Source organism: Terrapene carolina, unplaced genomic scaffold (genome assembly GCF_002925995.2).
Source record: "Terrapene carolina triunguis isolate 2854851 unplaced genomic scaffold, T_m_triunguis-2.0 Scaffold97, whole genome shotgun sequence".
Lineage (NCBI taxonomy): Eukaryota > Metazoa > Chordata > Testudines > Emydidae > Terrapene > Terrapene triunguis.
Window position 1 is genome coordinate 16,739,264 of NW_020664448.1, and position 25,289 is coordinate 16,764,552.

The 25,289-nt window shown below is 45.2% G+C and overlaps 1 protein-coding gene across 1 annotated transcript; it reads left to right on the plus strand.

The window, feature by feature from the left end:
- Nucleotides 1-4,867: 4,867 nt before the first annotated feature.
- ENDOD1 (endonuclease domain containing 1) lies at nucleotides 4,868-17,867 on the plus strand. The gene is made up of 2 exons (XM_024217149.3): nucleotides 4,868-5,211; nucleotides 14,517-17,867. Exons 1-2 carry the CDS (start codon nucleotides 4,918-4,920, stop codon nucleotides 15,663-15,665), a joined length of 1,443 nt encoding a protein of 480 aa, XP_024072917.2. The 5' UTR covers nucleotides 4,868-4,917; the 3' UTR covers nucleotides 15,666-17,867.
- Nucleotides 17,868-25,289: the final 7,422 nt, after the last annotated feature.

The window sequence follows — 25,289 nt, forward strand, 5'->3', positions numbered from 1 at the left end:
CCTTTTACTCCTTATGAGTGCTGGAAGCTAGCCAATAAGCCAACCCTCTGATCACTCTGGCACTAATTAGACCCCACAGAGCAATCTGATTGGGGATTGGGATGCAATTAGCTAATCGGGCTGAGGGGGTGGGTGCTAGAGGATTAATTAGCCTATAAATTGAGGATAGATCAAAAAGGTACAGGAAGGAAGTGCTGAGAGGGCAGGAGCACAGCTAGCTGAATCCAGATTCATTTCAGTCAGATCTCAAGGAAGGGAGCGCTCTTCTTCTCTTGGGCCTGGGGGAGTGGGCTGATGACACAAGGGCTGCAGTAAATAACACTTCCACCCAAAACTTTATAGGTGTTGGGGGAGGGAACATAAATAAATGGCACTACCTAACCAGTGGAGTCTGAGCAGATTTCTGTGGTGCATGAAAGTGGGAGCAGAATGCACCCTGCTACATTCCTACTTTGCTCACTGGCTCAGCAGGGGGGCTGATGTTATTTTACAAAAACAGTTTTTCTCCAGGCTCTGTTATGAGCCTAATTTTTAAAAAAGGCTTCTTTCCCCCACACCCACAAGATAATGAGCATGCAGTTACAGGTGCCCTCTGGCACCCTGGGGGCATGCGCATTGGGAGAGCCACAAGCAGGGCCAAATTTGCAGCTGCTATATCTCAAGTAAATGGAATGGACCAACTGGGCATTTGGCCCTTGGTCTCTTCTCCTCCTCCAATTTTTCTCTGCTCAGTTGGAACAAAAAATATAAAGGACTGGGCCCCATGCAGTAACAACAAGGGGGTGGGGGCAGGTCGGAAAAGCAGTCAGTGTTGAGTGTGCTTCAGTAAACAGCTGGACTAGATGGGTTTAAAATCAGGTAATAAAAAATAAACTATTTGAGACAAATTCTAGAGGGAGAGAGAGAGGGATGAGAAGCTCACGTTGGGAATGAAGGAAAGCAAGCCAGGCAGCTTTGCTGTTGCCAAGAGATTTGGATTTTTTAAGCCCGTCCCTTTCATTTTGTACAAACTTTGAGAGATGTCCTTTTTCTTAGAAACATTAGTTTGGGTATAGTACTTTATTTTACAGGGGTTATTAATTTCATGGGGAGTGGGGTATTTTTAAGCAATTTTTGAGTTTTGTGTTAATATCCCAAAATTGGAGGGCTTGGGGGCTTTCTCGTTGTATGTACTGCAATGAGTTGTAACAGCACTATGTTAAAGTGCACTAGAGAACCTTTAATATGCAACAGCACGGTCCACACAGACCAATTAATGCGCAGCACGTTTGTGCTGTTTAAAAATCACACCCACATAGTATGAATTACTGGTCTTTGTAGACAAGCTCTTAGATACAAATAACCATTTCTCATGTTTTTCAAGTGTTTACTGGATAACCACCAATTTCATTTTTGGCTTGGGAGTGTGTTATCAGTGCTTATCAGTTAAAACTGAAAGTCTGAAGCCCTAATGAGGTATGTGTGGGGCCTGAGAATGCAGGATCAGGCTGGTACTATAGAGCCAATCAGATTCGCTGTGAAAAGGAATATCCTCTTGCCTTGTGGGTTATTTAATTGAATTTATTTGTCTTACACACAGGAAACAAACATATGGCTCCACAATCAGGGAACACAACAGATATCCTAGTACTAAAACAAATTGCACATCAGCATTCCCCAAACTTTAGAAAGCTGAGCCTCTCCTTTGGGATGATTTAGTTGGTGTTGGTCCTGCTTTGAGCAGGGGGTTGGACTAGATGACCTCCTGAGGTCTCTTCCAACCCTAATATTCTATGATTCAATGATAAGGAATCCAGTTATGTCCTCTCTGTGGGGCCTCCTCAAAATGAGCAGTTACTTAGGCCATGGCTACGCTACAAAATTAAGTCGACCTAACTTATGTTGGCATACAGCCGCCACAGTAATTACATTGCTTGTGCATGTCTACACTTTGCTCCTTGTGTCAGCAGTGTGCGTCCTCACCAGCAGTGCTTGTGTTGATTGTACTGTCAGTGTGGGGCACTGTGGGATGGCTCCTGAAAGCCGGTAACAGTCGAGGTAACCGATGCAGTGTTTACACTGACACTGCGTCAATCTAACTACATTGACCTTGACTCTATGCTGCTCGTGGAGTGGAGTTATAAGTCAGCATAGCGAGGCTGTTTTGTCGGCTGGTGTGAAATATAAGTGCAGAAACTTCCGTAGTTAGGTTGACGTAAGCTACCTTGTGTCAACCTAACTCAGTAGTGTAGACCAGACCTCAGAGTAGATTGTGTTGCTCTTCCTTGTATGATACTTACTTGCCTTCCTTCCGTGCTTTGTGGAGTAGTGAATTAATTAACAACATTGACATCATCACTGGCATATAGTTAGTGCCCAGTGAAATGAATGGGGCAGTTCACACTCTCTGCAAACTCACGCAGAAGTCGTCTCTGCGTCAGTTACACTCAGGTCACATGTTCACGGTTTTCTTCGCAACCAGTTCGGCTAAAGGCTTTTAAAATGAAAACTGAGACTCTGGAGAACAACTGAGAGGCCTGTCATGTCAGCTAGTCCTTTTTGTCATCCTGTCCCATCACCTCCCTGGGGACCCTCCCTCCGGGGGTTTTGTACTGAAGCCTATATTATTCATCCTTGATTAGGGGTAACATTTTCAGAAGCACCCAAGTGACTTAGGAGCCTACGTTCCATTTTCAAAAGTGACTTAGGCACTTGGGTGCCCAGTAAAATGGGAGTTAGGCTCCTTAGGCGCTTGTGAAAACATTACCCTGTGCCACCTGTATACATGTAAGCCTGAAATTTAATCAAACTCTAACACCTCATGTCTGGTTTCAGTTCTTCATTTCCCAGGTGCTTTTTCGCAGTTTTTCTATCCAGGTTTTGAGCTGAAGCCGATTCTCTGCTTTTCTGGGCTCAGGCAAGCAGTATCTGCAGTCGCTTTTCCATGATCTCTCCTGAGTGTGACTAACACTTTCTGTCAGGGTTGGGTAACCAGGCATATGTCTGAAAACAAACCAAACCCATTTACTACATTTCCTGTTGTTCTTTAGACTGTTTTCTCAGCCTACCTCTGGCTCCCCCATTGGACAATATCACAGTAAAGGTGCCAGTAGATTTTCCTGCTTTGGTACTGCTCCTAGACGTCATCTCCCTGTGTAAGGGAAGCCTTGTAGATGAAGCTCATCATTAAAGCTGGTCTATTCTCAGCTCTTCCACAGATTTCCTGTGTGACCTTGAGCAAGCCACTTTAGCCTCTCTATGTCTCAGTTTCCGCCTCTGAAAAATGAGCTAATCATTCTCTTCTTCATAGGAGGATTGTGAGGGTTAGGCGCTTTGAGATCCTTGTTTGGAGGTTGCTACGTAAGTGGGACCTGATCTGTATGTTACTGATGTTTTGGTGAGGGACTTACCAACAGACCCACCCATGTCCATCCATCTCCCCCAGCAGGAAAGCATGCATTGTCTTGGCTCTCACGCCCATTGTTCTGAAAATGACCAGTCTGTCACTGCATCTGATTCTGCCTCCTTGCCTGCAGGCAGTCTTGTTTCACCTTCTTCCACTTTTCTCTCCATTTCCACCATCCCCCTAGCCATGTGGTCACACTTCGTGTCAACATGCCACACCTAGTCTTCATTTTCAGTTCTGTGCATCTCTTGTCATGCTCCCAAACCCTTCCTTTTCCTACCTGTCAGCCATTGCCCCTCTCATCAAAAGCCACTTCTTCAGCTGCTGATGGATTTGACCTGCTCCCTCTCAGCCTTACAGAATGGATGCTATGGGGCCACAGTTATTTGCATCGCTCTCTTGTTGTAAGCCCTTCAGTTCCCGAGCAATGACAGGAAGATTCCAATGGAAGCATTGTTAGGCCAGTCTCCCCCTTTACCCAGTTGATCACACAGGGCAAAAATGGGACTGACCAAGATGCCATATACAGATGCCCATTGGGCGGGTGAAATCACGACAGACAGTGATGGATGGCTTTCATTCCAGTTTGTTTTCCCATTAAATACCGTTTTCTCTGTTTCTATAGGTTTGGCCAAAATATTCAAAAGTAGCCATTGATGATGGGTCCCTTAATTCTGGTGTGTCCAACCTGAGACTCTTAAAGGGGCCTGATTTCAGAGGTGCTGAGCACCTACAACTCCCACTCTCTTGCATTTCTGCCTTTGGTTAATCAGTCCTGGTCTGCAAAGGTCAGGAAAGACCTTTGGGCCTGAGGCTTTTCAGCATTAAGGGCCAGCGACTGTGGGTTCACCTTGCACAGGTGCAAAAGGGGAGAGGGAGGTCACCTCTTCCTGCGACCCGACATCAGAGCCATGCATAACATGGCTGGGGAGCATCATACTCACAGGTCACTAGTAGCTTTTGAGGGATAGCCACCCCGAAAGTGACAAAGAGGAGTCGGCTCCAGGTAGTGCCAAGACCCTGCTAACTCTCTACACAATAGCCAGCATGTGGCTGGAGAGGGCATGCTACCTACCCCCTTTCAGGGGTGCTGGGGTTGGCAGTGAACTGCCCCAGCCCCTTTGGAGCCCCGGAGAGAATTCCTCCTCCACACATCCTGTGGCTCTGAGCAGAGATCCAGCCCGGTCAGCTGATGATGGGCAACAAAGAAACCAGAACAGTTATTGAGCTCCCTCCTGCACTGAATTAGCCCTGAGCTCTGAGCGTTGGGAGCGATCTGGTGCCCATGTCATTTGTTTGTGTGGCGTGTGTCAGCAGAGCCCTGCACGTGTTCAGTTTCATAATGCGCTCTATGCAGTAAGCTCTCACTCCCTGCAGGGAACGGCTGCGGTTTCATATTTCATTTCCCTTGTACACTACACCCAGATTCCAGTCGCTTTCTGGCTTCACTGCAGTGCATTACGCAGAGCACAGGTCCTGCATCGTATCCAGCAGAGACAGACAGGGCTTCTCTCGGTTCCAGGCAGTGGACCATGAAGATGTCAATTTTATTTTCACTTTGCATCTTTGCTTTCCCTGGCTTTTCCCAGGGCAGGGTTGTTGGAGTGGATGAAGCTGGCTTTGCCGAATGCAATGAGTTCTTTTATGGAGAAACCCCACCAGAAGGATTTACGGAGTCTTTCCATGTGAAAATCTGTCAGCAGTACAACAAAGAGCCACGCTTCGCAACGCTCTACAGCACGGAGGACAAGACCCCTCTTTATTCCGCTTTTAAATACACAAAAGCAGCTCAGAGAGGGAAGGAGAGCTGGCTGGTTGAACCGCAGGTAAGTCAATCTCCCCAATAGCTGTCAAGCAAATCTTCTCAAGAGTTACGGCATGTAGTTATCCTGGACTGTGGGGGATGGAATTTTACAAAGAAGTCAGGGAGCTGTGAAATCCTTCTAGACACTAATGTATTAGAAATAGTATTTATTCTTGGGTTCAGCCCTGGACAAATCCATGGTCTCTTGTCCCAAAGTGCTTACAATGAAAACTGAAAGGCATTGCATCCAAAGTGGAATAAGAAAGAAAGAAAGAACAAGAAAAGGAAGGATTTCACCCTTTAAACCACCAGATCTGTCTGTCTATCTGAGAGAGACAAGGTGGATGAGGTAATATCTTTTATTGGCCCAGCTGCTGTTAGTGGAAGAGACAAGCTTTCAAGCTTCACAGAGGTCTTCTTCAGGTCTGTCAGAGCTCTGTGAAGCTCAGAAGCTTGTCTCTTCCAAGAAGTTGGCCCAATAAAAGATATTACCTCACCCACCTTGTCTCTCTCATATCCTGGGACCAACACAACCATAACACTGCAAACTATCCAGCTAGCTACCTAGTAGTTATTACACAACACAGAGGGACACACTGGCTGTGGCTCATAGGGTTAAAAGTTTCAGTGACAAGTTGATGTTTGTTCTGTTGCCAGCACCGATCCAGTAGCTGATAAGTGCTCATTAACTTCATTGCACTGGACTAAAACACACATTTGTGATTCACACAGTTGACGCTATGGCAGTTCTTTGTGTCCCTCTGTTGTGGATACTGTAGCTGGAAAGAGGTGTAGCATAGTGCCCTACACTATGAAAGTTTTCAGTCAAGGCAGGGGAATTCAGTTAAAAAAATGTTACCTGAGTGTCCGTTGCTCTTGTCTATACTGACACTTTGCATGGTTAGCTGACTCCTTGTTATGTTTTAGTGCTCACCCTTAAATCCTTACCAGTGGCCTAAGAGAGCTAAAAAACTTTACTTTGGTATTTGCAGTATTCAAGGTATTTCACTAGTAAGTGTAGGATAATACTGCACATAACCTGATCTATTCAGCTAAAGCAAATCTGGCGCATATTAAGGGTGACCACTCAGCAATGACAATTATTATTTGTACTAGAGTAGCACCTAGAGGCCCCATCTAAAATCTTGGCTCCTTTGTGCTAGGCACTGTACAAACATACAATAAGAGACAGCCCCTGCCCCAAAGAGCTTACAATCCAAATACAAAGGGACTTGCTATTTGCCTCATTTTCCAGATGGGGAACTGAGGCACACAGAGACTGAATGACGTGCCCAAAGTCACACTGAAAGTACTAGAATTGAACCCAGCTCTTCTTATAGGTGCTGGAGCTAGGGGTGCTGGGGGTGCTGCCGCACCCCCTGGCTTGAAGAGGTTTCCATTATATACAGGGTTTGCAGTTTGGTTCAATGGCTCTCAGCACCCCCACTATAAAAACTTTTCCAGCGCCCCCTGGCTATCCTGCGGCCCTGTCTTAGCCACAAGCTCATCCTTCCTCTCTGTCACTGTAGCCGGTGTTCATTGTTGCCGTTCATCTAGCGTTTGTTCCATTTTACACAGCCGCCTGTCAAAGGTGGCCACCTGCCACCTGAAAAAGAGAAAAGCCTCTTTAAAGCCATGTAATTACCAAGCTGAATAATGCATAGGAATCTTTAATAGTTGTGGGTTCAAAAGGACCTAGACAAGAGAACAACATCTGCCAACTGTGTCACATAGGCAGCAGAACACAGCAACAAGGAAGATGCCCTGCCCAGCTGCCGAGCCCTCCTGCCCCAGCCAGGCACAAGTGTACCCAGCCTGACCCTTACTTCCTGCTGCCATATCTCCCTGTGTCCCCTCTTTCAAGCATCCAGGCCTCCTACATACCTCACGCTAAGCACCTTGAATTTGTTCCTGCACCCAGTGGTCAAGCCCTCTTATCCCCTTCTCCCAGCCACCCACCCCCTCCCCAAACACGCATCCACTCAGCAGCCAAACCTCCTTGTTACCCAGTGACCGGCCTCACTCCCAGCTGCTAAAACTTCCTTGCCACAATATTTAGGTTTCCTGTTTCAAAAATCTAGTCACTTTCACAGGGGTCTTCCCCTTGGTCCACTCTTCTCATCAGCCCCGATTATAGACCTGTCATTCCTGAGCAAGTGCAGCAATTTGAGAAACCACTGCATCCCTGTGCATTATACACTGAATTACCTGGGCCAGTCACTATTTTATAATAAGTAGAACTTCGGGAATGGAGGTTGTTTGTAACTCTGAACAAATTGTTATGGTTGGTCTTTCAAAAGTTTACAACTGAACATTGACTTAACACAACTTTGAAATGTTAATATACAGAAGAAAAATGCTGCTTTTAACCATCTTCATTTAAATTAAACACAGAAACTGTTAAACAGTTTCTTTACCTTGTCAAATCTTTTTTTTTTACACTTTCCCTTTATTTTTGTAGTAGTTTAGGTTTAACACAGTACTGTACTATACAGTATTTCCTTTTTAAAAATTTTTTGTCTTTGCTGCCTGATTGCATATTTCCGGTTCCAAATGACGTGGTGGTTGACTGGTCAGTTCGTATCCCTGGTGTTCGTAACTCCGAGGTTCTACTATATACCCAAAACTCAGGGCTTGAAATAAAGTGTTTTTTTACCCATGAAAGCTTACGCCCAAATAAATCTGTTAGTCTTTAAGATGGCAGCGGACTCCTCATTGTTTTTGTGGATACAGACTAACACGGCTACCCCTCTGATACTCTTAGCTGCTCTGACTTCACACAGTGTAACACCACTGACTGCTATGGAGTTATTCCAGCTTTGCATCAGTGTCTGTGAGATCAGAATCTGGCCCCAGTGAGCCCTGCTTGATTTTGATCAATGATGATGTGAGATAAAGGAGGAGCTTTAGATTTTTCTTCCCTGTACTGAGCTGCTGTGAAATGTGCTAGACCAGAGAAATCCAGTTTGCACTCTCTGTCTAACCAGATCCATTTGCCTGTATTTAAAAGGCCCATTCCCTTCACTTTTGCTTGTTGTTTTGGTTTGCTTTTAGTTTTCAACCTCCAAATGTTCCGTAAATCAAAACTGTTGTTCCTATTTAAAAGACTGGAGCATTTAAACACAAATATGGATCTAGGTCAGTATAGACAAAGCAGCTTCCCCAATACCAACAACAGCTTAATCAAGGAACAGAGATTGCCAGACAAAAAGCCTTATCTATGGAAATCCTTGAAAAGCAATGCTTTAACGGAGACCCAAGGATCTGATCTTTAACACTGGTGGGAGCTGTGCCTGAGAAGGGATTGCAGTGTAGTATTGAAGCAATTCTCATGGTACTTTCCATTAAAGCACTACAAGATCTTGCCATAAATTCTGCACATAGCTAGGCAATGCAAAAGCACCCTATTATTTTTGTTCCCCTGTCCTCCCCTCCTTGCTCACTTGTTTCATCCTTCTCTTATGTCTTGGGTTTGGACTATACGTTTTCTGGGGCAGGGGATGTCATGAACTATATGTTTATACAGTGTCTAGCACAATAGGACCTTGCCCTGGTTGAGTCCCCTAGGTGGTACTGCCATACATTACATAATGTACTAAGAAAGTGCTAAAGGTGCAAAGTCAAATACTCAAAAGTTAGGAAATGCCAGAATTTAAGTTGCCTGTGCAACCTTAATACACACACACCCTGCTTTGTACACATGCATCATGATACAGTCTTTAATTATGTGATCACATACCAGGTTTTTCACTTTACAACTACCATATATACAGGCATCCCATTCAACAATCTCTGAAATGCAGCCACCTCCATGGTGGAAGAAAGCAACTGATTACTACTGTGTGGCAACATTACACGGTTGTTTAGGACAGGAAGTGAAGAAAAACACCTTCCACAAACTGGCAAATAGACCTGTAATTGGAAAATCAGTGCTAAGAATCAAAACACTGAGGAGCAAGTGAGTGGATTTTTCTACAACTGTCTGGGCAAGTCTACACTTAAAACGCTGCAGCTGCGCCACGTAGCGCTTTAATGAAGACGCTCTACGCTGATGGGAGAGAGCTTTCCCACCAGTGTAGTTAATCCACCTCCCCAAGAGGCTGTAGCTATGTTGGCAGGAGAAGTTTGGTGGATTTTTCACACCCCTGCGCAACATAATTTTACCAGTATAGGGCTGCAGTGCACTGCAGATCAGACCTCTGTCTCTCCAGAAATAAGCAAACAAAGATGCAGCAGTGAGCAGAGGTGGTGCTAACACATTGGGGGCCTCCACACACACACCACACATAATAAAAAGCAAATAAGGGGCCCCATTGAGTTGCTCAGGGCTCTAAGCAATTGCTTTGTCTGCTTATGCCTAGCACTCGCTCTGACAATGAGTCATGCAGGTAGAAAGTGAAGACGAATAGTGATGATATTCGAGATTGTTCTGTGCGATGCTGAGTCAGACTGGGGCTCCTAAGGGAATCTGCACAGCACACGGCCCTCTAGCACCTCTAGAAAAGTGGTGACACCAGTTATCATCTAAGTCATTTCATGAGTGACATGTACACAGCCATATGCACCCAGATGTGACCGCTAAACATGCATGAACACAGTTATGTGCATAGGTACGCACACAGATATAGTGAAGTATCACACAGCAACTTCTTTTTTACTCTGGAGCGACTAAGAGCTATCCCATGAAATTTTGTAATAGATCATGATATAACTTGGATCGTCACTTGGCTCCTCCAGTGTAACATGTCTGCTTCTTCTGGGATGTATGAGAAATATTTGCCAAAAGTAGCACAGAGGTAATAATTTGATGTGACATAAAAGGAATGTCAATAGCTTCCACTGTTGATGTGATAAATGAAGTGTGTGTGTGGGGGGGAGGCGGGTAGCTCCCTTTTATGGACAGCCAGCCAGTAGCTATAAAATCCCTCAGAGTAGCTGTTCTCTAATTGTTCTACCTGTAAAGCATTAAAAAGTCTTACTGAAAAAAACAAAAACAAACAAACAAATAAACAAAAAACATGTCAAGGCTAATTCTCCACTCTGGCCCTTCGAGTGCAGACCCGCAAGGATTCTAAAAATTAATACTGGCCACTCCAGGCTTGTATTAAACTCCCAAAGTTACAGCTTTTCTCTGACCTTGGATTGGTAGATGCTGCCACCACCCAAGTGCAGAACCCCTTTGAGAGCCCAGGAAGGTGCACTTGGGAATTCCTTCCTGTGGGGTATCTTCAAGTCCTTTCACCCACACCCCTCCGGAGAAAAGCTGAGAAAGAAAACAAAAGAAATCAGCTGTTGTCACCAGCTAATTAAACAACATACGCACAAACCCCTTAGCACACAAAAATCCAGTTCTATTCTTAAAAAAGGTAAATTTTATAAAAAAAAAAAACAAAAGGAAGAAAATACATCTGGGAACTCAGGCTACTGCTAGATTTAAAAAGAGCAACTACAAGGATTAAGCATCAAGAATAGTTTCTTGAGGTCCAGCTTAAAGGTTACAAGCAAAACAAAAGCACCTGTGGTTAGCACAGAGGAATCCACAAGCCATAAAAAATTAAAATAAATAAACCTAATCTCATCTTCCTAGACATTTCCTGATCTACTTACACATCTGGGGTTTTAAATGAGTAGTTTCTAGGTATGATACTGATGATTTTTCATACCTGTCCCAAAGCTTCTCACAGCATAGCTGCTCTGTCCCTTCTCTCTAGGAGATCAACCACAGACAAAGAAAAGGGGAGTCTTGTATCCATTTTTTTAAGTTCTAGCCTTCCCATTGGCTCTTTTGGCCAGGTACCCACTCACTTCCTTTTACCTATGCATAGCAGTGAAACTTTGTAACCCTTTACAGGTAGAGCAATTAGAGAACAGCTACTCAGAGGGATTTTATAGCTACTGGCTGGGTGGGTGTCCATAAAAGGGACCTACCCCTTCCCTTCATTTATCACATTTGGTTAGCCATGCGATGTGCAGTGATCCAGCAGTCAGGATTTTTAATGGAATATATTTATAGAGAAGAAGGATGGTCCAGTGGTTTGTGTGCTAGCAGGCCCTGGTTCAATTCCCTGCTCTGCCACAGACTTCCTGTGTGACCCTGGGAAAGTCACTAAGGCTTATATACACAGGAACATCCAGGAAAGTTAGTCCAAATTAACTAAACATGTGACTTTGAAGTGGATTTGTTAAACTGTATTAAATCCCCTGTGTGGATGCTGTTATTCAGCATTAAAATAGCCTTACTTTACTTTGGAAGTGTGTGACGGGATCACTGGGGTGCAGCCTGGAACAGTGGGACTGCTGTGCCCCCTTAACTCTCCATTCTGGGCTGTGTCTCACAGAGCTTTGATAGTGACAAGTAGCAAACCCCTCCAGGCACTGTTATCATTCAGCACAACCTCATGTGGAGCCCCACACCCAGCTAGATTGCATGAATGTTCCCAGAGCCACTCATGAATCACACAGAGAAAGGCACCAGCCAAATCCCCCCAGCTCCAAGCCTTGTACCTCAGGAATATACCATCTTGCACTGCTCAAGACAAGCAGTGCACGTTTATTAATTGGTTCACCACTTCATCAATGGAAAGTGGACATACACCAGCCTTTGTAAATCTGAGCAGATTTCCAAACACTTCAGGCAAACTCACTGGTAAAGATAAACAGTTAAACACATGTATTGACTACAAAAGATAGATTTTAAGTGATTATAAGTGATAGGCAAAAAGTCAGAGTGGTTATCAAAAGAAAAGAAAATGTAAGCATGCAGTCTAAACTCTCAACCCTATTAGACTGGTTCCCAGCCTGTAAAATGGTAGCTCCTTCACTGGGGTGTTGTGAGGATAAGTACATTAAATATTGTTTGTAGCGTTGTTGAAGGATATGAGAGAGACGAGGTGGGTGAGGAAATATCTTTTATTGGAGCAACGTCTGTTGGTAGAAGAGAGAAGCTTTCCAGCTTCACAGAGCTCTTCTTCAGATCTCAAGAAGGGACCTGAAAAAGACTGAGATTACATTAAAGCTTGTGAGGTGCCAGATACTCTGGTAATGGGGGCCAGGCAAGTGCCAAAGACAGCTATAGGTGTCCGCACACTAAATGAGCGCAACTTCATTTTGACTGGGTTACAGCCCACGAGAGTTCTGCAACAGTGCCTGTATCTGCGTTTGAAATGGTGCTGGAGACAGCCTTCCTGGAGCTCCGTTAAAGAGAAAGAGAGCACTCGCAGCACTTGGAGGTTGTGTCAAATATAACGGCTGCATGAAAAGACTAATAATAGTGGGAGGCATCAAGGAAAGAAATGTTGCTGGTTGCCAGTGTTGACAGTTGCAGCATAAACTGCCTGCTCTGATATTTTTACCCTTGGAACAAATGACCAAATGTTCAAAGTGAACTGAACCCCAAATCCTGTAGCTGCAGCTGCACATCTAAAGCAGACAATTGGCGGCCTACATACTCAGCTGCACATAGCTACCTGATTCGTAACTATGAAGTTTTGCATTCACAAACTGCTGTGCTTGGAAAATTAAGTTCATGCCACATGTTCTGTATACAGTACCCCTCACTGTTTGGTAATGACACATGATGGAGTCTATGTGTTGTCTCTATCATTCCATTCATATACAAAATTCATCACAGGAAAGAGGCCTGGGTATACTGGGGACAACTTAGTGAGGACTTCTGCCCATGACCAAGGCTGCAATCAGAAAAGCAAACAAGATGTTAGGTTGCATGAAGAACAGGATGACAATAATACAGAAAATATTATACTGCATCAAAATGAGTCATATGGCCTAATCTGTAACAGTGTGTATTGGTCTCCAAAAAGGACATTGCAGAACTACTAGGTGTCAGACAATGGCAACAAGAATGATCAAGGGCCTGAAAAAATGCTCATATGAAGAGAGATTGAAAAGATTAGGGTTGTTTACCTTAGAGAGGAGATGAATAAAGGGGGACATGATAAAAGTATATAAAATAATGAATAGCCTAGAGAAAGTACAGCAGGAACTTCTCTTCTGCCTGCCTCATAACACAAGAACAAGGGGACATTCAATTATGTTGAAAGGTGGCACATTCAAAAATGATAAAAGAAACTTTCACATAACCTGCAATTAGACAGTGGAACTCATTGCCACAGGATGTCACTGAGGAGCAAGAATTTAGCAAGATTGAAAGAGGGATTGGACATTTATATGGATAACAGGAACACCTACCTGTAATAGCTAATGCTAATACAAATTTTGGAAAGAATATAAAACTTTATTCGTCTGAGTTTAAGCCAATCTCTGACTATTAAGGGTAAGAGTGAGACACTCGGGGAGGGGTGGGGGAAAATTACCCCATATCAGCCTTCCATGGAGCTTCTTGCACTTTCTTCTGAAGCATCTGGGCACTTTTGGATACTGGTCTAAAGAGACCAGCGATCTGATCCCTATGGCAATTCCTATGTTTTATGTACAATACTTATAGGTTAAATAAGTCAATTAAGAAATGAAATAAGAGACAGATGATGCAACACGTGTATAAGATGCTAAGATCACAAACTGTTGGAACCATCCTGCCCAAGTAAGCCTGTCTAAATACAAAAGACACCTGGCCATTCGGGCTGCCTAGGGCGTGATTTGGGACAGACTTTGGACCATGCAGTTTAAATTTCCAAAAGAAGGATGTAGGACGTGTCAAGAAAGAATGACTGATGAACAGATAGAGCTGTCGTATCCTGGGAAAGAACAGGGCAGACATTGCTTCGACTACGCTCAGTACTCTGTGTTCCTGCTCAGACGGCTTGTTAATTTGCTTGCATGATTCCATTGTCACTCCACGTAAGACTCCATGCAAGAATGTCTGGTTCAGGAATTACTAGCTAAGAGTTCTAGTACAGGAATTACAAAAATGAGTTTACCACACCTACTGCACTGATCCCATAGAATAGCTGGGGACATACAGGCTCTGAATGCTGTCTGCTGCACCCAAGTGATGTGCTCCATTCTCCATCATCTGAAGTCTTTAAATTAGGACGGGGTGCTTTCTAAAATATATACTGTAGTCCAGCTCAACCACAAATAACAGGCTTGATGCAGGAATTACTGGGTGAAATGGTATGACCTGTGTTATGCAGGAGGTCAGACTAGATCATCAAAATCCCTTCTGGCCATATATCTATTAATCTGAAGAGCTACAGGAAAAATAGAAAAGATGGATGGATTCATATCATCTGTTGCAGTGGGTGAGCTATAAGTGCATAAGTGCATTTCCATGCATATTTTGAATGTAGCTTCATAGTGTGCAGCAAGGTAAGCCGCATCCAGTAATTGTTCTCTTTTGTGTCTCAGATAGATGATCCTGGAAATGACTTGGAGGAAATGGTGCATGAAGCTGTTGCTGTTGGCTCAGTGAACAACCTTGGAGCAAACCAAGCCCTGACCACAGACTATGTGGACTCTGGTTATGAGAGAGGGCAGCTAAACCCCAGTTCCCTCAATGAAGATGATTTCCAGCTAGCCACATACACCCTTACTAATGCTGTCCCTATGACTCCCTCTCTCAGTGAAAGCTGGCACAAGGACGTCGAGAATATAGTAGAGCAAGCTTTGGCCCCACATTGTGAAAACGGGGCTCGCCTGTATCTTGTTGCAGGTGCTGTTCCATCCAGCCTCAGAGTTAAAGACAAGGTGTCCATACCAGAGTTTCTCTGGCTGGCAGCTTGCTGTGATGCTCCAGAGGTATGGTCTGTGGGCTTTCTGAAACGTCCGAGTGGTGAAAACAGTATAGAAGACCTGTCTGTGCAAGAGCTGGAGAAGCAGCTTCCTTCAGGAGCTCACTTGTTTAAGAGCAATTGTGGGGGAGGCAGCCAAAGCCAGGAGAAAATGGAAGCTATATTGCAAACCATAAACCAGATCCAGTCTGAAGAGTCCATAGTGCAAACTACGGCCGGGAGAGTCGGCTGGCACAAGCGCGAAGAGAGCAGCCTGCTGAAAAGAGTAGCCGGCATCATTGCGGCCCCTTTCACCAAGCTGCTGAGAATCATCGGCTATGTGTTGGTGGAGGTGGTGAGATACACGTGTTATTTCCTGTGGTATGTCGTCAAGCAGCTCAGCAACACTGCAATGGGCGGACTCTACAGCTTATGGAACGGAGTGGTGTCCTATGGCAAAGAAATCGGCACAGTGCTGGTGAACATCCCCAGGGACGTGGCCAAGGTTGCAGCAAACATCATCATGGGCTTTGTCCGGATCTTCCAGAACACCCTGAGCCTCATCTACAGGATTCTCAGCGTCCCCATTGGACTCTTCCTTCATATTCTGGCTTTCCCCTTGGACACGCTCTGTGCCGTTCCCATTGTCCTCAAAGATATGGCCGCTGGAGTTGGCGGCACTTGCTCACTCATTGTCGATGCCACAGCTGCCATGATGTCCGGCTTTTATTACATAGCTACTCACCTAGGCAAAAAGTTTGTCCCTAAGCTCTCTTCTGATGACTGATAGGGACAGCAAACAGAACTGCAAAGACATGTGGTGAAAGAAAAGTGGGGCAATATGTTCTGATACGGGACCAATGCTGACAATTCTTGTTGGTATTTATTGCAGTGACATTAATAACACCAAACCAATCTGGTGGTCACATGGAGGGCCTATGGCACTTCAAAAGGGGATTCCATTACAAATCGACTTCCACTTATTGTAAAGTGTTCAGGGTTTCAAGCGGGGTGACAAGCTGTCTGTGGATTTCAAGGCCAATGTCAAGCTGCTTCCGCTTTGAGACACGCTGAGTGTAGCACAAAGTTATTCCTTCACTACTAAAATAGGAAAATGCTGATGCCTGTTCATGGGCAGTGCTACAAAGGCACAGCAGAAGCATGTGTCCATTGGTGCGGGTAGATAAGGGGCTTATGCTGACCCTCCCCTCTGCTAGGATTATTGCATGGGAAGAAACCACATAGAGATTAATTCTGCCTTTAGTTGCACTATTGACTTCAGTGGGGTTTTGTGGAAGGAACTGAGGGCAGAATTTGGGCTGGTGTGTTTTAGCTGATAATTCTCATCCCTTGGCCTTTCAAGGCAGCTGAAATGGATGGAATGGCCCTTAGTGAGAGTAAGTCACAGTTACCAGTTGCTTGGTGGGGTGTGGGGGGATATTTACCATTTTCCTTAACTCCCCATAACTTTTTAAACTGACCATTGGTACCAAACAATTATCCAAGATCTGAGGTCTTTATTCAATGTGGGCCCGATCCAAAGCTCAGTGAAGTCCAAAATAGTCTTTCTACTGGCTTTGGATCACACCCTAATACCCCAAACAAACCCCCACCCGTTGCCTCCGATTAGAGACCAAAGTCTCCCAAATGCATGCTTCCATGCCAACTCATCTGGAAAGCTCTGCAAGATTTGGGACTCAGTTGCGTTCGCCCTTTTTTTTCTTTTATGTGCACTGGGAGCCTGACTCAGCTGCAAGGAACCCTCCACCCGTGTTTCAGGCTGAGGCGACAAATACGTGACTGTATCATCCTGGTTGGTCTGAACAAACACAGTCAGTGCAAGGCCTTGCATGCAATGACAAAGGGCAGATGAGGAACACTAATGACGAGGGGCCAGGTTCTGCCACTCTAATGCTGAGTAATCTCTCACTCCGCAAGAATACCCATTGACTTACAGGGAGGCTATCTGCAGTGTGAGGGATGAATCGGCGTGAGCAAGGGTGGCAGAATTTGGCCCTAGGAAGGCCGGTTGATACCTGGCAGTGTTCTGTCTCCCGCCTACCTACATCCAGTGAGAGGGGAAGCAGATCTAAGGAACCAGCCTGTGGTCCTCATGCACCCCAAACTCCCAGTGAAGTCAGGTTGGAAGGTTATGGAAGTCTGTGGGGGTGAGCTAGGAAAGCAGGATGAGGCAGAAGTCCATCGGGCTGGGGAAATGGTGATCTGCAGCATCCTGCAGTAGGTTTGGGGCAGTGGGGTCGGTCACTCGCACTAAGTTAGCTCATCAGGGCTGGTGCAGGCAAAACTGGTAGGGGCAGGAGGCCCCAGGGTGGAGGAGGCCCCAGCCCATCAGTGACAGGTTGAAGGGCTGGCGTGACTGTAATTGCCCCAGTGACACACAGTGTGAAACACAAGCTGCTTGATGCTAATAGAGCTTGAGGGGAACCCGGGCTCCTGTCACTTTATCACAACAGCACTTGTGCCCCTCCTCCTGCTGACAGGACATACCCATCCACTAGCTCCCAGACCCTCCACAAGTGCACATCCCAGTACTGGACACCTCCCCTATTGTCCTCTGTCCCCCTGGAGATCCCCCAGCCCCAAGCAGGCATGCCCCATTGGAGTCTGGGTGAGTGGTGACTCACTGCATCTGGAATACAGCAGCGGGCAGATGAGATCCTAAGCAAAGGGCTTTACAGGGGAGGTCACAGTTTAGCTCAACCGAGCCCCCCTCCAAATTCAGTGGTCCTGCATACTAAGGGGACATGGTGCAGGGGCACGATCTGTCTGCTCCCCAATAAACAAGGGCCTAACTTCAGCTCAGCTTACACCTCCCCTTGGAAAGGGAATCAGGGGAAGGAGTTTTGATTTCTTGTTACTGTATAAGCTTTGTCCCTTGAGAGTGATCCTTGCTGACTGCATCAATGTTTGCTTCTGTTGATTCAGTCTGCAAGCACACAAATGCGGTAAGAAGTTGTAGAAGAGACACGCACTGACCCTCCTCATAGTTCCTTCACACCCCGCACTGTGCATTTTTTATGCATGACTATTCTGCTGTATTTTTATGTAGCTCATCTATGCTTTTACATTTGTGGGCATAACTCTATGCAAAGTCTCTGCTGGGGGGATCTGGCTGTTCTGTTACATGCTACTTGGGAGCAGTTCTGGATTTGAGAAAACGTTATTACAATATGTGTCAGCGTTCCTACCACTTCTATTTAATGACAGGCTGAATTTGGGGGGAGTAGTTGGCTCAGATTCTAGCAGTGGAATAAAGAAACTCTGGCTGGTTCAAATCCAGCCCAGCTTAATCATGACTAAAAGTTATTACCCTGGCTTTGGGATCTGTGTGGAACAAATTATGTGTCCCAGACCAGTTCCTAGCAAACAGCCCAACATATCTTAGCAGCAGAGAGGCCATGGAGTGAATGGACTTGGAGATCAATGCCACCTGTCACTCCCAGAGGTGATCACTCCAGGTCAGGGTAGAGGCATATGGGTGGAGTCATATGGGGAAGTTTACACTTTACTCCCCATGCTGCACCTGATCCCTGGAGAAACAGAGGACTCTAGGGTTGTCAATCCAACATGCACAATATTGGTCCCAAATCCCATTGGTCATTTTTACTATGCTACACGTCCAAGCAGTCTATAGAGAAACTGCCTAAACACAGAACAAATATTGCAGAACAGCTATGCACAGCTGTAAACTGGCTGTCGTTTGAGATTAGCCTTATCTGGGCATGACTTATGGTGTGGGAGCTTGACCTTATCCTCAGAGCTATGTGGTATTAACAAAATTAAAGTGACTTTGAAAAAAGAAAGACTTCATATTACATTGTTGGGGATCGTTACGATTAAGACTGCTGACACAACTCAAAGGGCCATACCTAACTGGGGTAAAGAACAGTGTTGTAGTTTCAATTTGTTGCTGCACTATTCAGGATCTGGTAGTGTTATTAACAATATTTTGTGCTTCTGTAGCACCTTTCATCTGAAAATCTCAAAGCACTTTATACAGCTTAGTTAATTAAGCCTCGCCACATACTTGTGAAATAGGTGAAGGATGAAGATTATATAGATGCATATGCCCCTCCCTTCCCCATATATTATCTAGAGAGGGAGATCGAGAGAGAGAGAGATCATTTTATTCATCATGAAATGCAACTATCTCTGGGGTGAATCATGGCACTTATTTTTTAGCACCGTAACATTGCACAGTAATTTAGGACAGGATGAAAAATACAGTAAACAGCTGAAACTGCAGTGGGGAATGTAGGGAGGCAGGAGCCAAATACCTGAGTTGGATATTGGCCAGAACAATGTAGTTAGTACCTCCATTATACCAACCAAACCAAACCATGTTATCTTTAGTGACCATGGAGGTCAGGACTTTAGTTTTGTGTCTCAACTAAAGAAAAAAAACCATGCGGGGGCACTGACTCCAGTTCTGACACAGAAGGAAGAGAGCCACTTCCTGCAACATCTGTTCCACTTCCTGCGGCACTGATGTTTTCTTGGAAAGTGCACTATCCAAACCCTGACCCACCTTGCTTAGCTTGTGAGATCTGAGAGCATTCACAGCATGAGACGGGAGGGAGATTTTTCCCAGGCACAAATGGCAGTTGGGCACCCAACACCCACTGTCCTTCCATGGCAGCTGGGCACTTACTTGCCACCTGTTGCATTGTGCCTGATCTGGGTGGAGTTAATGGCCCTGTGATGGGGTGGTGGAACCCAGTCCAGTGCAGGGTGAGTGCACCCCCTCCTCTAAGCTGCCTTCTACCTCAGGATGGTGAGGTATAATGCCTAGAGTCAATATAATTTGCCGCCAGAGGGTATGACCTAGTGGTCAAAGCCAATTCGGCTGTCCTTGTCCTCCGGGCTAGAAGACCTAATGGCAAGGGTCAATACAGATGCCCCCTCTCAAGGCTGAATGGCCCAATGGCCAGAGTCAATAGGACGGCCCTGCCTCTCAGGGCTGTGTGGCCCAACAGCCAGAGTCAGTAGAGTTGACCCCGCTTGCGGGGCTGTAAGGCCTAGTGCCCACAGTGAGTAGAGATGCCTTTGTCCACAGGATGGTAAGGCCTAGTGACCAGAGCCAATGGGGTTGCCCTTATCTGTAGAGCGGTAAGGCCTAGCAGCCAGAACCAATGGGCCTCGTGGCCAGAGCCAATGGGTAGGTGGTGACCAGAGATGGGGGACCTGGACCCACCCTGCTCCACCGGGTCCCGGCCCAGGGCCCTAAGAGTCGTGAGGTGTTCCACCACTGAGTCAGCAGAACTCCAACCGAAACATGCCAACTTCCCTCAGGACTCTAGCTAGTTCCTAACAGGTCTCTTGGAGCAGTAGTCAAGGTGTTGTCGTGGTCTCCAGGCTTCTCAGTGCATCCACAGGTAGCCGGGTGTCTGTCTGAGTCTCGGTGCCTCTGGCTTCCGCGGTTACGGGTTCCCACTGCTCCCGGGCTGCATTCTGCAAGGTGCGTCCTTCCTCCTCGGCGGTCAGCCCTGACTGAACTAGGCTGTTCCCTTTTATACTAGTACTGCATTTGGAGCATGCCCAGTAGGGAAGTGGGGGTGTGACTTCTTCAGCCCACAATAAGGAGTTAACCCTTCCCCATCCAGTGCGGGGTGAGTGTGCCCCATTACAGGTCCATAAAAGTATCCAGTTCTTTTTAGTTTTAGTGCCTGTGCAAGATGCTGGTTTATCAGCCCTACATCAAGACTGGACAAAGTTCTAGAAAAGAATGAATCATCAGTGTTTATGTGCTGGTTTATGTCTTCCAGGGGGGTTATGAATATGGGCCCAGATTCACTTGCTCTGGTGCCAGGTCAGGTGAATTAAACCCTCTTATGCCAGCCTGGGCAGTGAAGCGGTTTGTTCTCCCCGGGCTTCTGTTGGGGAGGACCAGCTTTAACCACTGTCAGGTACATTTACATTCCCTTTGAATTTGGCCCATAGAGGTGACTAACCTCCCCTAAGTCACAGAGGCAGTCAGTAGCAGAGCCTGTATTGGACCCCAAAAGCCCCCAGTCCTGTGTTCCGCTCCCCAGGTCACACCTCTCTTGAAGCTACCCCTAACAGAGCCCCTTTTACAGATAAACACCTCTACGTGGGGCTACAAACTATTACTTCAGCCCTCCATGGAGGACCAGCTGCTCAGATTCAGGCTAGTTTTATTCACAAGTTATCACCTTGGTCTAGTCAATGCCAAAAAAAAAATCACTTACTGAAAAATAAATACAAGTGTAACTAGTTTGGCCAGAAAGGGTTAGCAGACAGCACAACATCCAAGGTGTATCTGTAGTATGCCTGGTATGTCAGTAACTGGTACGGTATGTTCAACATGACAGGATATATTGTAGCTGCATATTCTTAGTTTTATCCAGCACTGGATACCATCTGTCATTCATTTCAATGAAACAGCCATTTTCAGCTAAGCAAATATCTCTAAGCAGACAGACCTATGGAGTTTCCACATTTGTGCTAATACTGCAGTCAAGGGCCTCTATACAACGTGGTAAGCTGGCTCTAAATTCTTCAGCAAGGTTCCTGGATTCTGCAGTAGCTTCCTTCTAATTAATACATGTACGTGTTTAAACTAATCAAATATGGAAATGAATAGAACTATCAGAGAAGTGGCCCCAGTGTTATTTGCTTTGATAGTCAATTCTACAGATGTTATGTGGTCCCCACATTTTCATTTTCCTATTTGCCAAGGGGTTTGGTATTGACTGCACGTAACTGCATCATAGGTGGTATCAGAGGGCAAAACTGGAAGTTTTGGTAGATGACAAAGGGTGTCACACAGTCTGGAATGGCTCACAACTGAGTGTCAATCTCAGGTCAGACTGTCAGAAAACAGGGCAGACATGTCAAACTTGTGGTATGTTCTATAATAAGATTTCACCAAGCTAGTAACAAATGTGAACTCCTGGATCACTATATTAGTCTGACCATGGAGTTACAAGCAGTCCCGTTGGGCTGTCCAGCCTATCTTGCCACCCCAACAAACTGGACTTAGTGATAATGGTCACATAAACCAAAAATCACACCACTTCAGGTTACTCCCAACCCCAAAGGGTCAGTCACTTACCCCTAGGTCAACTGGTACTCTGGATCTTACACCAAAAGCAATGCTCGTAGCTAATCCTCTAGTAAACAAACTGAAGATTAGCTAAGAAAAAGAAATGAGAATTATTGAGAGGTTAAAGCAGGTAAAATAATTAACAGGTGAGTCAAAGTTTGTAAATCCAAAACGATAGCCGAGATGTAGTAATCTGCCAGTTCCAAAAATCTGTTAGGGCACCTAGAATAACTCTAGGGATCTCTGTCCACTCACTCAGTATTTCCACCCTGTTGGCATCCAAACCGTCCAGAGATACAGGATCATTCCTTGAAATCCATTTTATAGCTTCTCCAGAAACCAAGCTGAACAGTGTCTTCACCCACGTGGGTTTTGATGCATAGGAAATGTAGGTTGAGTCTGTGAATTTCCATTGTTGAACACAATGGCCCTTGCTTTGAAGTTAGCATTTCTGGTTACAGCCATTCAGGGCCGGCTCCAGGCATCAGCGCAGCAAGCAGGTGCTTGGGGCGGCCAATGGAAAGGGGCGGCACGTCCAGCTCTTCGGCGGCAATTCGGCGGCAGATCCCTCAGTCCCTGCTGCCGAATTGCCGCTGAAGAATGAAGCGGCGGCGGTAGAGCTGCCGCCGAAGTGTCTCCAATCGCGCCTTTTTTCCCCACCCCGCCGCTTGGGGCGGCAAAAATGCTGGAGCTGGCCCTGCAGCCATTAAGTCCTTCATTAACACTTCTCAAGGTTTCTTTGAGGAATAAATTTAATGTACCAGCAAACAACAATCTTTCATTAGTTTTCATGAAGTTTACATGTCCAACCTCTTCTCATTTTAACACTAGCACACACTCTAATCTAGGGCTATCTAATTACAGGGATATACATAATATAATGTGATAGCAATCAATAGGTTACAGATAAGTGAAGACAATGCTATTTAACACATCAGTGAATTAATCTATGGCTCTGACCCATTGGTCTGTCAGTGTCATAGTGGGCAAATGGGATGTGTGATGCCAAGCAAAGAGTAGATGCAGCTAGTGAGATGAACACATGAGCTGGATATTCCTGATAAAATGGTCTGTAGTGAAATAGTTAACAATACTGATATTTCAAGGGTCACCTTTTGGTTTCAGAGTTATCAAGCCATTGAGATGAATAGACTCAGGAAGACATCACTGTATCAGGGTACACTTAGTTCATGTTGCTCAGGTATTCTTCTGAAACTTATTCCCACCAGTGGGCATTGGAGGCCTTCCCCTCTCCAGCAAGAGTTTTCAGGGGATCACCATAGATCTTATACAAACTACACTGTCTTTCCCCACGCTTTTTGGAAAGCTCTTGCTTCCACCTGGTGCCACATGCTATATAGATTGCCAGTCAATAGGTTTGATTCATAGGGACTTTTGCCTCCAGAATTTTGCTTTGAAGGAATCCAACATCTCAAATCCCGACTTGGCAGATAGAGCTGACTTTGGTCTTATGCGAAACCACCAAGTGCTCCCTCATGATGAACCAACTCAAAGTGCGCATAAACCTTAGAGAGCCTGGCCCACATTTTGAGCAAACTGGTTTGGTTTCATTACAACCATTTTACACATTGATAGACAACCCCCGCCCCCACGCTTCTCATGTGGCTAAGGGCACTCTTCCTCCCCAAGGCATCAGAAGCGTATGGGTCTCTGGTGTAACTGGTTGCCTCGCCATGCATTATTGCTACGTAATGGCCTTCACTTCAAAGAAAAAACGACATTAAGTAAAATCAATGAGACATTTCTTGTATAACAAATATGCCTAATGATGTTCTACGCTCCAGCTATGCTCCATGCATAGTCTAGGGCTATCTGTCCCGCCTTGAATTTGACAGACAGTGCCATAGAGTCTCGTTATTTGTAGGAGAGGAAGTAAACCTGCTGGTAAATTGTGGCAGGGCATCAGTGAGATATTAATGGTCTCTGCTCATCAGCATCTCCAGAAGTGGATTGGGAGAGGGCAGGAAGGGTAGTGGTGCAGGTGCCTATTTTAGTAACAGCGGGAATGTGATTAAAAACAAAACAGGTCTTATACTGAGATTGACCCGAACACCTCCAAAGCTCAGTGCTGGGAAGAGACTTGGAATTCTGATCAGGATCTTAATTCAGTTGGTCACCCATCTCCATAATGCAGGAAACCAACCCCCCAGATCCAACACTCCAAAACTTTGGGGAGGGAACGTGTATTTGGGAATCTGAATTTTGTAGCTCACTTCTATTTCTGTAACTAGCTGAACCAAATCCTCAGATCCAATCACCCCAAACACTGAGGAAATCTGAATTTTGCAGCGTGTGCCCATCTCTGGTCTCACTGAGTGCTAAGGCCAGATCCTCAAACGTATTTAGGCACCTAGCTACCATGGATATCAATGGGAGTTAGGCACCTAAATAGCTCTGAGGAGCTGGGCCTAAATAAAGTGCATTGGAATTGATTTCCCAGTAGTCTGAGCCTTCCAGGGAGATTGTAGTTTCAGGAACTCTGCTGGGATTGGGAAAGGTGTGTTTTGGGTATTGTAATTAACGCTGCTTGGCAATTTTCCATCAAAATGACTTGCTGATTGAAAGTGCCGTCTCTACTAAACTGGGAAAATTTTGATTTTGTTAAAAAAATTATTTTTCTCTCATGCAAATTGAAATAAATTATTTCATTTCAGGTTGATTTGACAGGACTCAAAATATTTCAGATTATTGAACTGCCCCGAAACTTTTCTAGGGTACTGTCCCCCCTTCGGTAGGTATGACCTGCATTCTGTGCTCCTAGATCTGTAACTTTGCAGTTGCAATTATGCGTTGGCATGACTTTGCAATTACAATGGGTTGTTTTCTCCTCTGAGGTGGGAAGCATTTTATGGACATTTCCCATAGTGTTTGCAGACTAACGCAAGCTGCTGACTCAGGTGTAGGCGTTGGCCTGGAGGGAAGAATGCTGGCAGTAATTCCAGACTCACATTCACAAACACATAGAACAGAAAAAGCCTCATAAAAGGCCAAATAAAAAAAGAACAACGTGGAGGCTAATATTTGGTCCTTGTTTCCCCCCCGTCCCCATTCAAGGGGGAATATGACCTTTTTCTGAAATATGATCTGATCCAAATACAGTGACTTACTCTGAAACCTTTCTTTTTTATATGCAGCTGTAGGATATCAAAAGCTAAAGAAAAGACCACAGCATTAAAAAGGGCTGGTTAATTTTATAACCATTTGTAGTTATAACATCATCTTGCATTTCAATACCAAGGATCTCACTGTATTTACCAATATTAATGAATACATCTCCACCCCGATATAACGCGACCCGATATA

Coding starts and splice junctions, on each gene's coding strand:
- ENDOD1 (XM_024217149.3), top strand. CDS start 4,918: ATGAAGATGTCAATTTTATTTTCACTTTGCATCTTTGCTTTCCCTGGC. Junction 5,212..14,516: donor GCTGGCTGGTTGAACCGCAG/GTAAGTCAATCT, acceptor TTTGTGTCTCAG/ATAGATGATCCTGGAAATGA.